Here is a 17,049-nt window from a genome sequence, read left to right on the forward strand (position 1 = left end):
ACTTTGTGAATTTTTGGCAGTTGTAAGTGATAAGATGTTCAATTTATGATATTTTGTGCTATAATTTCACCAAGGTGCTGATCACAAGGGCTCCTGAAGGTCAAGGTGAGATCAATTCTAATCAACTGGCATAAATCTTGGAAATGTGATTTCATCAAGGAAAAATGATCTCATTTGTTTTACAGATTTACAGGAAGCTGTTGAATCATGTTTTAAATATGCTCCACCACTAGACTTCTGGGTTTCAAAATCTTTTTCTCATTAAACCAAAGATAAGATAACACATCCCCTAGTCTGTTGGTAAAATTATGATGACAAGTGGTCAAATGCTACATTCTTCTTTTCAAAAATATCACCATTAGTACATAAGTAGATAGTGTCACATGTCATAAACTTGTAGATAAGCATTTTCCTGTACTTCATTTTTTGTCGATACTTTTTTGTCAGTGAAAAAAACTAATGCTTTTACCACTTTGGCGATTTACCAATGCTACCAAGTGTTCTTCATTCAAAAAAGATTTATTAGTTCTTAATAATCAGTAGATTCAGTATAATTGTAAACTGTTATCAAAGCATTTTAAAAGCAAAGTTTTTTTACACTGAATACTGGTTGCATGTGATAAAAATCGGAGTCAGGGGTCTTTTCAATTAGATAACCTTACATTATTGCATTAATGATGGACACTACCTCAAAATTACTGAAACGCAAATCACTAATGTAAGGCAAGAGTTGCACTAGATACAGAATTATTTTGTTTTGATTGGAATTTTCTTGTTTTTTATTAACAGGATACTGTTCAGGTTTACATATGCAGCCATTCAAAATGCACGGTACAGCCCCCTACTCTGGGAAATTACCCGCAGTTCACTGCGTTGTACTGTGGGACGTGATTTGGCTGGCCAAAATGACCGACAGGGGCACTCGTGGTGCATTGGTTGTTAGTGAGGTTGTTAGTGAAACGATTTAATCATTTAATCTCTTTACTGTGCATGTTTCAATCTGCTTAGTATTGAATATTTATATGGAATGTTACAACTAAAGGGAAATTTTAGTAGCTGAGCATAAAAAGAAGAGGAGCATAATGGGTCTGAAGGGCATAAACGATATTAATTTAGGAACCTAAACATATTATGTAAACTGTATATGGCTGGTATTGGTAGTTTAAATAAAAAAATAGAATTTGATTAATAGGGAATACAATATGGAATCACGTATCTAAAGAAATTAATAACGATATAATTATATTCATATACTGTAGCTCAAATTATCACAGTAGTACACTTTCTTTGGAAATGTCTGCATCAGTTTCACTCCTTCTGACGTGATTACATCTGTTGTGTAATGGGTTAGGCGTGTGCTTTCTGTGCTGGAAGTCGGGGGTTTGAACCCAGCTGTCGTCATGAGTTTTCTTTTAACTTAACAAAAATTTCTCGCGTTATGAAGTCACTTGCACCTGGGATCCCCTTTAATTTTTCCGAAGATTGCTCATAAACTATATTAATTTAGGAACATAAACATATTATGTAAACTGTATATGGCTGGTATTGGTAGTTAAAATAAAAAATACACACCAGTATTCCACTTTCTTCCTAAACATTTTAAGCATCAAAGTCTTGCATTCGGTTACATACCGTGGTTATTTTGGAAACGTTTTTACGTGCTCCTTCTGACTATATTAATTTTATATACTTTGTAAAAAGTTATAATGTTTTAACATTTTCTGCGAATACTTACGCTTGTTATCACAGTAAAAGAACACATACTTTTTAGAATTTGATTAATAGGGAATAGAATATGGAATCGCGTATCTAAAGAAATTAATAACGATATAATTATATCCATATACTGTAGCTCAAATCCTGCTAAACTAAAAATTAGACGCAAGAAGAGTATTATTGGACAATGTTGTGAGGCCCTGGCAGAATTTCTCTGTAAACTTAAGAGTTATAGAGGAGACACATTGAGTATCGCCTCTTTTTACACTCCAATGTTACAATGAACATTCCAATGTTAATGAGACACGGAATATATTATTAATAATGTAGCGTTTTCATGCTCACGTGGGTATGTGCCCTACACTGCTGGGGGATCGAACCTCCGGTGTCACTCAACAGGGAACCAGCCAGTTGAGCTATAGGGGGATCTCCTTTCACCCTGGCGTCAATAAATATAGAAATAAAGACATAAATATAGAAATCCCTACATTACAAACTCCAAGCGTTTCATTTTGTCTATTGCTACAATATCGACAGCAGTGAAGTTACAAGGAACATGTCAAAATGTTTCCAAAAGAACCACAATTGAATGAGTTCTGGGAGGAAGAAATGACAGAACAAAGTTGCAACAATATTATTATTATTATTATTATTATTATTATTATTATTATTAAGTTGTTTCGTGTTCTTCCTAAGATTGTTGAGTGCAGTGGGGGACATTCAGGAATGTGATTTTTACAGATCCTTTTGTTCTGTCTTGCATTGTCAGATTGTGAATCAATAAAAGCATTTAATTAAACATGCGTTTGTGATTTTAATCAAAATGGGGGTAATGGGGTCTCTATATTATAAACATAAATGTAAAGCTCAAAAATAAATACACAGTAATGAATAACGTGTTCTACATTGACCTTTTTATTGAGTGATAGACAAAAAGCAGGGCAGTGACTTTCTCTGCAAGCTAGTCCAAGAAGTAAGTAGGTGACTCAAAGCTCGAAGCCCAGCAGCAACAATAATTTTAAACAGTCTGTATTCTCCTGTCAAGGTTAAAACATAACTTTTTACTAAAGTATATGAACTAAATATAGTCAGAAGGAGCACGTAAAAACGTTTCCAAAATAACCACAGTATGTAACCAAATGCAAGACTTTGATGCTTAAAATATTTAGGAAGAAAGTGGAATACTGGTGTGTATTTTTTCTTTAAACTACCAATACCAGCCATATACAGTTTACATAATATGTTTATGTTCCTAAATTAATATAATTTATGAGCTATCTCCGGGAAACCATTATAGGCATGGTGAATCGGAGATTCTCAAAGCTTACTTTGTATGATTGGAAACTAATACGTGATTGGGTCAACGAAATGCAGTGGTGTTACTTTTTGTCAATGAAAAACTAAACTATTTTCATGTCGCAACTGTTGAACTGATGCAGACGGTTACAAAGAAAGTGGACCATGGTAAAACTTTGAGCTTACAGCCTGTCCAAGGTCATTCATTATTAATACTGTTAGCAATATTTTGATGCATAAAATATTTCTGCATAATTAAAATATTTATGATGAAGGTGGAAGGTTGTGTACTTTTGTCCAACTAGCAATCTTACTTTTATAAAATATACCGACTTTTTAATGTTTAATGATTAACATGCTGTAATACACAGTTTAGAATTATTAAAAGTCTAAAGAGTATACAACTTAAATTCTTAATTGGAAAAAGATTGTCCCTCAGCAGTGACCGGGATTCGAAACCAGGCATTTACTGGTGACAGCTCAAATGCTGTACATGAGAGGTTAAGCTTTATTAGCTCCACCTGGCGGTTTTACAAGGTGATTCCAGATACTATTATCATAACTGAGCTATGACGCGTTATGACGCGCCATGCCTACCGCGTTTTACTGCAGCGTACTCGGTGCATTTTGAATGGCTACATCTCTTTATTTCAGACTGTTTTCATGCAGAGACAAAAATTGTATAAAACTGTATTTATATATAAATTATTTTTTTAAAAGCAAGGTTGTAGTATGATTAATGATGTGTGTTTGCTGATGCTCTAGATGCTCTTGATGTCCAAGAAGCAGCAAGAGATATGTTGCAAATGTCTTTTATTTTATTGCAGGGTATGAGAGTTCTGGTTGATGCCCGTGACAAGCTGGGTATTGCCTGGCAGAACACAGAAAATGAGAAGCATGGCATGTTTGTCATGTCCTTCGAGAACAAAGCAGGAGTACCTGTGGAGCCCTCAACCTTCCAGCTATACGTCTTGGCCCTGCGGGCGCTGTGGCAGGATGCTGGCATCCAGGAGGCTTACGGGCGTCGAAGTGAATTCCAGCTGGTGAGTGTACTGCACAGTTAAGACCGTGGATACAAAATAGAGTGAATCCTAGCGTTTAAAAAGGTTTTAAGTTTCCTTATGTCTTAGATCAGTCTCATTCATGTTCTTTTCTGAGTATCCTTATTGTTCTCTAACGTGTGAAAGTACTAGGACAGACTAGTCCAAAAGGGCAAATCTGTGTGTGATGTCCTGTTCTCTATCCATTATGTGTCCTTCATTTTCCAGCTCGGGCTTTTTGTTGATATTTTTTTAACCAAGATATACCAGTCATTAAATAGAAAAAGAAGCTATAGATTGATAAAAGGTTAAAAATGTGAACTTTGTTGGGAAAGAAAAAAAACTTCAGCTGATAAATACATGTATTGTTTTTAAAAACGTATAATTCTCAGATTTGAATGAACTGATCATTCATGTCTGAGCTTTATGTGCTCTAAATACTTTGTTGCAAATTCTTCTCATTAGAGAAAAATTTGATTGAACACAGGTGATGACGTTTTTTGACCTGTTAAATGTCAAGCCTTGTGAAAACTGAGACAAACAGAAATAATTCAGTATTTCCTGCTGATCAAAAACGGTGCCTTTGTGCAATCTTACTGTTGAAGTGTACTCACCAAGAGTTAATGATGAATCAAGGTAGATCACTCTGATGTACATCAGTGATTGTGGGGAAAATCAAAAGCTTGTACTGTTTCCAGTGTTAGGCATATGCTACTAGCATGTGCTTTACACAGCAAAACCCCTGTTGATTAACCCTCTTGATAACAAATATGAGCCAACATGATGAATTTATCCAGAGCAGCAGTTCTCAACCTCCGTGTTGTGATACATTGTGTGCCTTCAGACATTAACAGGTGTGCCAGAGTTTTCAGTGTTGCATATGAAGAAATTTTAAAAAATAATTAAATTTACAGTATATATTTGTTTTGTGGTGTGAACAGTGTTGTGTTGTATATGTGATGTATACAGATAAGACAGAGGCCAAGTTCTAAGACTTCATATGTGACTGACTAACACCACAAGCAAAGCTTTTCAAGTTTGATGTATATAAAAAATACAGTATATCTGAGAGAAGTTGAGCAAGAGCTCCACGTTTCAGTTCCTGCCGGGATAAAACGACTATGCATTTTTCCACAGAGTCAGATTAAACTTTGAAATAAGTTTTGTTTATAATATTAATAATGTACTTGGACCTGTGATGTGTGTTTGTTTGGGGAGGGAGCAGTGTGCCGAAAAATGTTTATATTTACGTCAGTGTACTGTGGGATGGAAAAGGTTGAGTAACACTGACCTTAAGTGCCTTGTAAAATGATTGAATTTGAACGGGCATTTTTTTAAAGTGCATATTTTTAATCAAAACATGATTTCTCTGATGACTTTAAGATTTAAATGTCAGAAAAAAATGCAAAGAAAAATCTAAAATGCATAAGTATTCTAAATGTTTAAAAAAACTAAAATGCATGAGTATTCAGCCCTTTTGCTATGGCAAGCCTAAATGAGCTCAGATGTAAAAAAAAACTGCTGATAAATCAGAATGAGATGAATGGCTTCTATCTGTGTACAATAATAATGGGTCACATGATTTTAGAATAAATACTCCTGTCTCTGTAATGTCCGTCTCAGAAGTAGTGAATTTCAAGCAAACATTCATCCATGAAGACTAGGGATTAATATATCCTTTTACTGCACCTACTACAAAAATTGTCATTTTCCTGTTAACTTCATTAATTTGTTGCATTTATATTTGGTTTATTTTGATGCTGTATATTTTAAAAACATGGGAAACGACACTGAGATTAAAACCATGGAGTCATATGACTCTGTTATCCATGGAAGTGTTCATATCTATGTAAGGGGTGTCTGGGGTGAATACCAGATCAGATTTGATCAGATCAGAGTTTAGATCAGATATGAAGCATAGTACAGCCCAGCCTTGCTTTAATGTTTAATTTGCCAGTCTGGTGTGTGGGGAGTAAGTTAACATGCATATCTCTATGGTTTAGCATCAAGATAGTTCTGATTAAATATTAATGAGTGTCACTTCTAAATTCTTGGTCAGTGGCACAGACATTTAATAATTTAAAACAAGATCTGAACTACTTTCATATTTTATGCATTCATATCAGTACAGATATAGTCTTTGTTCCCATATTTGTTCATGTTCACTATATTTCTTATGTTTAGATGAACAAAACAAGCCAAAAATCCTGTTTATCAAATTCAGTGCTGACAGGCAAAATGTTTGCTTTTCATTTTCGACTGACCTGAAATCAATGCAATGGAGTCCTTGTTACAGTATAAAAGATTTTGAACGGTTCTTTAGGCCCTAAATAATTTCTATAAACTGCTTAATAAGGCATTTAGAATAGGAACATTATGATTTCTTACAGGACAAAGGTGTTGAATCTACAATTTGTTCACTTTTTATCCATGTATTAGAATGTAGATTGTTGTTCTATCAGTTTTAGCTGAATCAGCAGATATTTTAACAGAATAACAGATAGAGATGCAGGTACCTTAAAATCAGTGTTTCACTTCAGGATAAAAACATTGCTTGCTACTGACTGTAGTTGCCAGTTATTCTAAAGTTTATATTCCATAAAGTATAAACAGTGTTGAATAACAATACCTAATGCATAAGAATTTCTGATTTCTCTCTAGGCTTTTAAAATTGTTTTAAATAAGTATCTACAATACTTGGATTCTTTCTTTATGATTAGTCATGTTTTGGTAACTTAATATTGATATATCACAAGGATATTTTTGAGATATCACATACATAAGTCAACCTATTAATGTTTACTAAGCAGATATCCCCCCTTGCTGTATTGGCCAGACCATTTGAATGTTTTTTGGGATTTCTGTTTGGTATTTTCTGGGAGAATAGTTTGTTTAGGCCTCTCAGTTCAGCATCTGTCATTAGAACATAAATACTGGAGAAAGCCACAGACACTGAACAATTTGTACAGTTTAGTCTCTTAAAAAATTAAGATAAAGTAGTGTAGGTGTAGTCCTAGCGTTGCATTTACTATACTTCAGTGCTGTTATGATCAGTACAAAGAATCAGACATGAATCAAATCAGTACAGAGTTAAGGTCTAATGTGGGGTCTTTTTTTCCTTTTTATGTTTCTAAATGTGTTGTATATGTAGGCAATTGTTCGCCCTAGTTTTACTCAAAACTGTTATTGTTAATCAAAATGGGAGTTATCACTTATAGTGTGAGTGGGATGGTGGACAATTGCAGATTTTTCTCAGAAAAAGAAAAGTACTCAAGTTAATGTTATTAAGAGCCTTCTCTAACATTATTTTGTGTTTGCTTTTGAAGTTTAAATTAGAAAATGTAGACTGGGATGTAAAAATCTGCCATTACATAAAATATTTCCTCTGTTTTACAGATTTTTTTTGGTGTTTGACAACCATTATATTTCACAGTGTCTGGTTAGGGCTTCCCACATTAGTTAAGTACACAGTGTAAGCAGAGGCATGTAAATTAAACTTCTTACATTGTGATTAGGCAAAACGAAAAATGTTCTTGGCATTACTTATTATTCTTTGCGAGCTAATGTATGAATTGTAGTTTAGGTTGATGTGTCTCTTTGGGTCAGTGCGATCGCTCCACCAAGGTTGATCTTTCTTCTGCAAGGACATGATTACTTGGTCTTATCTGGCATGTTGTTATGCCTTATTTTAAGCCCAAATTTGCCCAAAACACCCTTCCCATCATCCTGTTTGGATGAAGCTCTTCGTGTAGCTTTACTTTCTGAGGTAAAATTATCAGTAACTGAATGTTAAATCTTCAGATTGAAACAATTTATCTCTTTCTGTTTATGTTGAAAGGTTCTTTGAATTTTGCAGGAAAGCTAATGTGTATCCTGTTTTAACAAGAAGTGTACAAGACTGGCAGAAGCTAGTCGTGGGATGTTGTCCTTGTAATTCAGGTGAAATGGGACATTAGGAAAAGAAACTACCACACATAAAACAGCATAAATTTCAGTGAGTTATAGTTCAGTTTCTCCCTCTCATTTGACCTTAAATTAAATTAAATACATTTATTAATTTTTAAAATTAAATACATTTATTGACTTAGACTTATTCATTTTAAGAAGTATTATATTATATTATATTTGGTTAATTTATAAGTATTCTCAAAGGTATAAAGTTCATAGACTATTTCATAGTGCTAGACTCTTACTGCCTTAGTGAAAGGCATTTTCAAAACAGTACAGATACACTGACAAAATAAAACTTGTATCAGTACCCTGGGCCGAGAGCACTGACTGACTAATTTTGCCCCCTCACCCACCACACACAGTGTGCACTGCTGACTTGGGGAGTCATGAGCACAGTTGGTCATAGGCATGACCCAGACTGTAATCTTGTAATTGTAGAGTTCAATCTGCAGTCAGGCAAGCACATTTACCTGTTGGGAAGTTGGGAAGCCCCAGGAGTACCTTTGATATACAAAAAAGCAATATCTTTGTACTACAGTTTATTACTGTTCCAGTGTTTACCCAGGAAACAGAAACTCCTGATTTGTGTTCTGATTTCAATAAGAACTTTTTTCCTTCAACACAGGCAAGTATTGTAGTTTTTGTTTCTTTGCCTGAAATGCACTTTTCCTTTTTAAAAAAACTGTTATGTAATGAAAAACACACTGTGGGTATCATTCTCTGCATTTCTTACAAGTGGGTAATATCGCCTAAATGAGAGAAATACGATAAGAGTGGTGTTCAATGAAAGAATGTATTTGGAAATAAATTAAGATAGCTGTCCTAACAAAACACAATCTGTAATTATTTGTTCAACATTATTTATATACATGTTTTCCCTCAATAAAGCCTTTGTCATATCGAGTGAGCTTTTCACAAGTGAGCTTCTGTCTCTTCTCCAGATGTTCAGTTTCTTTGGCTGGCACCAGTACTTCCTGTTGTTCACTTAGGTACTCAGTCTGGTGACACAGATCACAGATGCATCGAAAGTCAAATGACCTTAATACAATACTTCTGTTTGTAAATCTTATGAAAGTTATTTTTCTTTTTTAGTCAAAATCTAAAATTATATTGTGTAAATGTTTTGTGTGATCTGCTCAAGGAATCCAGTTCATACAGTTTGTACATTGCCTTGCAGAAGTAGTGAGATTCTTACACAGTTTTCACGTGTTCTTGCTTTAATGCTGGTAGGTTACATATTACCAAATCAACACATTGAAAGCAAAAAATAAAGAGGTAAAAACAGTAGATCATTAGCATGAAAGAAAAAAATAAAATTAATACTTGTTGCATACTATATTGAAACTATTCAAACTCTTTGATGCGTCAAACCTGAAAATTATTTAGGTATGCAAACTAACAAGCCACTCAATTTGTTGAGTGGTCTCTGTGTTATAATAATGGTTCGCCTGATTTCACAATTAATACACATCTCTGTAAGATGGTGATAGTCAGATAGTGAATTTCAAACAAAGATTTAGTTTTGAAGACCAAGGAGTCTTCTCAGGGATAAAGTTGTATAAAGACATAGATCAGAAGAAGCATATGAAAAAATTTGAAAGGCCCTTAAAATGTATTTGACTCAGTCGATAACTGAGAAAAAACTTAGCAGCTGAACAAGGAGGAAATGCCAATAGAAAGGGATGCCAGTAGTCAAAGAACTCTTAAATGAGTTCAATGGCTGAAATGATAGAAAATATCCATGAGTCAACTATTTCAAATGCACTCCACAAAGATGGCTTGTATAACAGAGTGGCAAAAACATCTCAAATCCTGCCTGCAACAAACCGTTTAAGAGATAATGCGAATGAGTGGCAAAAGTTTTGTGATCAGACAGGACAACACTGAATAAGTTATTTAAAAAATTTAAATGAAAACTCGTGAGTGCAGTGCATCACCCAGTCAACATCATCCCTACATCCAAGCATGGTGGTAGCAGCATCATGCTATGAGGATTCTTATCTACTGCTTGTCAAGATGGAGGGGAAATAGAGAAAAATCCAGACAAATCTTAGAAGAAATATAAGACATAAAATTGGGACAAAAATTCAGCTTTCATTAGGATTGTGACACAAGGTACAATGCTACACAGTAGAGGCTGGACAAAATGGGAAAAATTGCACCACACAAATGTGAAAAGCTGGCAGAGACTTGTGCTTTCACCAAATATTGAGCTCATGGATGAGAATACTTATGCAGGATTTTCACATTGTTTCCTCTTCAGTTTTTGCTGACATTTATGATCGTGTACATTAGAAGTCGAGATTTTGAATGTTCAGGTTTTGCATATGAAATTAAATAAAAAAAAACATTTGTAATTTCACAAATGGGACACCATGGAAAGGGTCTGAATACTTGTGCAAGGCACTACATGTAAGCCATGCTGCTTGAAAGCACTGTTTCCAGAAAATATTTTTTGTGTCAGATCGCTTACACTGGCTTTCGCCTAGGCTGGCATTTTGCAAAAATATGTGATTTTTCACATTAAAAATGGGTCGCCTGGTTATGTCGTGATGAATGGTGCAGCTGTGGTTGTCTTACAGATTTATGTTAAAATATCCAGTCAAAGCCAAGTTGTGATGAGGACTTTCTTTTTAAGGTTTGTCACGACTGGTATACTTTTGATATTGTAACATTTACTACTCTTAAATGATTAATATTTCCTGTTCAAATCTTATTATTAGCACCCTGCTGATCATTCAGTTATCTTTTTTATGTACCTGTAAATTAAATGGCAGCGGAAAACAGATTTTTGCATAAATTGTGTTCATAGGAGAGCAGTGTCCACCTGCCATTATATCTGTGCAAATAAATATATACCCTTGTTTTCATGCCAAGAATGGTAACTTAAATAGTATTTGGTGTACTGTGACATAAAGAGAATATGACAGAGGTTTGTAGTATCTGTTATGCTCTTTTCATTGGAATTACGGTCTGCCACTGTCCAAGTTCATTCAGTGCCTTTTAGTGGGAGGAATCCACAACAGCTACATTATCTGTCTCGTTCTGTCTGTATCCACAGTACAAATCACTTTAACTGCAGAAAACAGAGTGCCAAGGCTGAGTGCCTGTCAGATGCCCCTCAGAGACAGTCCTGTCTGAACAAGGACTCCATTGTGTGGGTGTTTTCCATTGTTGGGTCATTGGCCTTGATGAAGTCATTGTTATTATTAAAATGTTATCAGCAATTATTGAGAGCGCAAGGAGTGCTACCAGTGTAGAGTCATTTTGTAAAGAAAAAAACATGAAAATGCTTTATGGCTCATAATTTATTACAATATCATCTTTGTCTAAGCCCGTATTATGTCGACCACACCTGACTCACTCTTTGCACATTTAAGCATAAATACATTGATCTCTTTATCACATGCCTATCATTGGTTAACTGATTTTTTAAGTGGCATTGCACTTTCAGAAATTGGGCTGTGCAGTGTCACTGAATTAGTTTGAAAAATCCACGTCAAAAGTCTTGTGTTCTAGATGAGCATTTTCCTGTCTCTCTCCCTTGATGTTGAAGAGTGAGAAATGCTTGACTTGCCTGCTGAACTCTGTTTGATATATAGTACCACACATCGATTGCATCAGGACCTTTACAGGGATATTTCAAAAAGAAACTTATTCTTTCTACAGCTCACAATGTCATGGTGTGAGATGCTTACAGGTGAAGCTCTCATCAATTTGTTTGCACTTTTAAGTAATGTTGCAATTAAAAGGGAACTGCAACGCTATTTTTTATACTTCAGGGTTAGAAAGAATTGGCATTGATGAGTGCCTTTCAAACCAATTTGAAAGTAATATGTACACAGTAACATGTAAAACATCCAATTTACATCAAAATATACTGTAGATGAAATTTCTGGTAACACCTGTTACAGTTGAATGTAAAAGGTTGTAGAAAAGCATTTATTTGAGATGAAAATGACGTTTTGTAGCATTCTGAACATTGTTGCTAATATCTGACTCAGTATGCAGTTCTGGCCACAGTAGTTACAGGTGGATGGAAAAGGTTGCACAAACGCATTTATTTGAGCTGAAAATGACATTTTGTCACCTTTTGAACATTGTTACTAATATCTGACTCAGTATGCAGTTCTGGCCACAGTAGTTACAGTTGGATGGTAAAGGTTGCACAAATGGGTTTATTTGAGCTGAAAATGACGTTTTGTCACCTTCTGAACATTGTTGATAATAGCTGAGTACAGTGCAATGTTCTGTAATTCAGAACAAGATAACAAAACTGCCGGTGACATGAACCGGCCCTGTGACTTTGTAAACAAGCAGGCTTGTGAAGACATCTCTTTTAAAACAATAGAAATATAGCTCTTGATTTTAAGACGGTTTTGCTGACAAATACAACTTACTTGTGAACTTGGCATGCAGATCACATTGGAACATTTCTGCAGTGAAATGTCTGCTTCACAACCTGTACATATTCGGTCATATGTTGCATTACATTAGTCATTACAGTGACTAGTGAGCAGGAAGTGCCGCTTCACGTCGCAATTTTCTGGTGGTGAGACCAGGGGTTTTTGACAACATGGCGACTATCCGATACTTTCACAAAGTTTACGATTTTGTGCTTAATTAGGAATTAGTCCAATTTTGTGAGACCATCAATTAATTTATTTTGTTACCAAGACTTAACAACCAGTCTGAGAAACTGGGTCTGTAGTTCCCCTTTAAAGTGAGGTCCTGACAATGTTGTAATGCATCTTGGGTGAAGTTTTATTGTGGTTATACAAGGCTTACATGGTGATTTTTAACCTGGATTACTCAGAATTGATTTCTGTTATAGTTTTGCCTGAAGTACTATAATACGTATTCTGTTAGTCTAATATGGAGACCATTGTTACCTTATTGGAGTGCTTTTCTTTTTGGTTTTATTAAATATACATAACTTCCCATAATACTGGGTTTGCATTATGAAAGTGGTGACCCTGCTGCTTTCCTGTCGAATTTTTCCCATGAATCTCAGATCAAGCTCTCCAGAGAAGCCCTGTCTGAAACCACTGTTTAATTATGTACTATGATGCAAAGATCAGGTTCTGTAGAGAAAAAATAGTGAATTTATTTACTGGTCGTATCTAAATGAATATTTTAAATAAGCTATCTGTGTCTTATCTGGTTGAAGGAAAGTCATAATTTAAATGATTTGTAGAAGATTTTTTATGAGACATTAGGGTGCCATTGATACTTTTATTGTGTTGAATCTTAAATAAAGTTATCAGTTCTTTTAATAACAGTTAAGTGTATGAGCTTTTTTAATATCTAATTTTTAATATCTCAGTTAAATCAATTTGGAAATTATTAAAAATGCAAAACTGTTCTTTACTGGTCCATCACTGAAAGATAGGAGAGGGTCATTTGTGCTCTGCTAAGATCTAGGATGTGCTTCAGTAGAAACTTTGCAGAAATCCGGAGTTTGCATTCTCCGGCATCACGCGTCAAGGAACTTGCCGGCTGAGCAGGAGAACTACCACGGCCCGGGCAGCCAAGCTCCCTGTTATGCGCAGGGGCGTGTTCGTTACAATATTAATACTGTAAATTGCATTGTACTATATATGCAATAATATTGTCCCATGCAAAGTAGCATTGACTTTTACAACAGCAGAATATCATGACACTCCTCTTTTGTGGGGAAAAAAAATCTAATCTAAAGGGGCACATGTTCTGCATTTTGTAAACATGAAGTACAACACCGTGTCAGTAAGCATTCCCAGGTTAAACGCATATTGTTTTCGCCGTTTCTCTAACAAGTAAAAATGACATTGCTTTCCAAACGTATGCTATTGTTGTGAAACTGCAGAAATATCTACTGTACATGGGTTTTTGCCATCTCTTTAAACATTGAATGGAATACATTTACGATGACTTGACACTCAGACATAATACCTACTGTTGGCTTAATTTTACTGCTATTGTTGGTCAGTCTTTAAATCCTCAAAAACTTTTAGACTACAGTATGCTGACATCAAATGATTTTGAATTTGGAATTACACTGCAAAAAGCAGGAAAAGTGTATTTCAAAGGGAGAAGAAACAGTATTTGTGTGTCCAGTTGTATAGACGTGAATGGAAAGAGGGTAATTCCAAACAAAAAATGAATTACAGGACGACACACAACCCGTTATACAGTTTGTATGTTGTATGCTTGCCATTTACTGTTACAAACAATAAAAATTGGTATTAGTCTTGCAATCAAGTCATCGAGAATACTTTCCGTTCAATTTTTCAAAGAGTTTCAAAGAGTAGACAAAAACCTATGTACATGTTTCTGCAGCTTTACATCAAGAAGAACATACATTTGGAAAGCTGTCATTTCTACTTGTCATAGGAACGGCGAAAACAATGGGAACCTGGGAATGCTTACTTACACGGTGTTGTACTTAATGCATACAAAAGACAGATTTTCTTTTTCCAAAAAAGAGGAGTGTGATGTTATTCTGCTGTTGTTTAAGTCAATACTACTCTGCAAGGAACAATATTTTTGCATATACAGTTCAATGCAATTTACAGTATTAATATAGTAGGAACATGTGTTTAATAATTTTCTTGTATAAACGAGATACTATCTGTAGATTTGCCCAAATTGGTCACATAGATTTATTTCATTTGCACTTGCCTTAGAATTACATTAAACTACTCTATCTTGATGACAGTGTTATAAATATTGTGATTGTATCAGGTGTAGGAGGTGTGTGAAATTCATCTTCATTTCCTCTGGATCTTTTCTGATTAATAACCAGGATAAGGATTCATATATTTCAGTGATGAATTATTCACATCTTTAGAACAGGAGTCCTGGGTAAGCGAAACCCCATTAACATTGTGCATATAAGGGTAACAGCTTTTTGATGCTCATAAAATTGAGTGTTTTTGTTTTTTTACTGTATGTTTTTCTTTTGCTTAGACCATAAAAATTCACAGTGTTGTGTGATGGGCACAGTTGTGAAAATCCTTTATGAGAAAAAAACAGCCTTGGGCTTGAAACAAAACAAAAAACATCCAATAGCTGTTCTCCTACTACTGTAACCCTCAGAGGATTCACTTGAATGTACAAGTTCTTTGGCGGAGGCTGAGCACAGCTGTAATTAATCTGTATATTCCCATCAGGAAACACTGGCACAGACCATGAGAAAGAGAGGAAAACACTCGACCGGAGACAGCCATCTTCTGCTCATTTTTATATAGTCACAACCAAGCCTTTACAAAGAGAAAATAAGGCAATTTCTGATCTTATGACCTTTTCTTGTAAGGGGTATACAACGCTTTTCTTAGACCATCATGTGCTGCATCTTGGCCAACAGAAAAGTTCATATGGAAAAAAAACCCTCTCTGATTTTCTCAGGGCAAGTTATGGGATCCAGATTTGTTTGCAAGGAACAAATATCTGATTAATCAGTAAAAGTAAAAATTATAAATAAACTTATCAAAAGGATACATTTAAAGAGTATTTTAAAAGATGAGGACATATACAGTATTTTGGATCATTTATAGTATTTCTAATTTTTCAGGCTCCAAATACTTGATTAATAATCCTTACATTTATTTTACTTTTCTGGACACTGCACTCAAAGCACTTTACAGGTAATGGGTACTCCCCTCCACCACCACCAATGTGTAGCCCCCACCTGGGTGATGTGATGGCAGCCAAAGTGCGCCAGTACGCTTAGCACACATCAGCTATCAGTGGGGAGGAGTGATGAAGCCAGGGGGATTTTTCGGAGGCCATGATTGGCCAGGGTGAAATTAGGCCAGGACACTTGGGTAACATCCCTACTTTTTGAGAAATGCTTTTTTTACAGTAGTGTCCACATCACTATACTGGTGTATTATGATCCACACAAACCACAGGGGGACTGCTCCCTGCTGGCCCCCCTAAACCTCTTCCAAAAGCAGCCTTAGTTTTCCCAGGAGGTCTCCTATCCAGGTAAAGGCAGGCTCACACCTTCTTAGCTTCAGTGGGTTGCTAGTTGTGAGCTGCAAGGTGATGTACAGTAGCTTCTGGCTGATTATATTCTCAAATAACTCCTATCAGAAAGAAGGTCTAATTTAATTGTCTCCTGAATCGACATTTTTCAGGAATTTAAGGGTTTTTTGTGATATTAGGAAAAATTTGCTTTTAATTATGTTGAAACTTATGCAAGGCAAAGGTACAGATACTGATTATCACCTTTCTTGCTGTTAAGGAACTTACTATTAAAGGGAGACAAATTTGACTGACATGGAAGTACATGGAAGTCTGTCTGCATCCGTTTACTGTGGCTTTTGATTTTCAAAGGCCATAAAGTGTCATGCAGCAGTACAATATGACTGATATTTATTTATTTGTTGCTATGATGCTTTTATCTTAAGTAATGTAGATTGTTAACCATTTATATAAATATGCATTTTAATGGATCAATGTGAGTTATGTTTCTTGTTCAGGGGTACGACAGCTATGAGTTGAACCCAGAACCTTCCAGTTATGTTGAATATATAGGGTGTTAAAACGACAAGTGGCATTTCCTTCTTGTAATCAATATCCGTCCAGTATTCCTGAAAAGTTATTTTGTATGCCACAAATTTAGCAGGTTTAGTAGTACAACAGTTATATTCAGCTAGGTAAGCAATTATTACTTTTTCCAAACCTTTTGCATGCTTCTTGATAACAGTTGACTTTAGTTTTTTATCAGTTTTGGTATATTGTCTCCTGTCTGAACTTGCTCTTTTGAAACCATACACATGGTTTTAACAGTTTGTTTAATGATAGTCACAGTTTTAACCCATAGATGACAACTACTGCCTACCATGTAGAATCATAAGAAAATTTTAACTCTTCTAATTCATTATTTATTTTAAATGTAATTTTACCAAGTAAACACTGATCAACAGATTTAACAGCATTTGGTTTTTATTAACCAGCTTTGATCACATTATTGACAGAAACAAATTTAAAAAGGTTTAAGTAGTGTGAGCCATATTAAATGTCAAAAGTAAGACTTAAAGGTTTGTATTAAACTTACCCA

The 17,049-nt window shown here is 35.1% G+C and overlaps 1 protein-coding gene across 1 annotated transcript in view; it reads left to right on the top strand.

Annotated features, from left to right (window-relative positions):
• Positions 1-17,049, top strand: part of gna12a (guanine nucleotide binding protein (G protein) alpha 12a) — a 64,216-nt gene that overhangs the window by 23,856 nt on the left and 23,311 nt on the right. Inside the window, exon 2 of the mRNA XM_088936796.1 lies at positions 3,840-4,055. Coding sequence (XP_088792922.1) covers positions 3,840-4,055 — 216 coding nt within the window. The remainder of the gene's footprint in view (positions 1-3,839; positions 4,056-17,049) is intronic.

This window comes from Atractosteus spatula, chromosome 18 (assembly GCF_055471065.1).
Source record: "Atractosteus spatula isolate fAtrSpa1 chromosome 18, fAtrSpa1.hap1, whole genome shotgun sequence".
NCBI lineage: Eukaryota > Metazoa > Chordata > Actinopteri > Semionotiformes > Lepisosteidae > Atractosteus > Atractosteus spatula.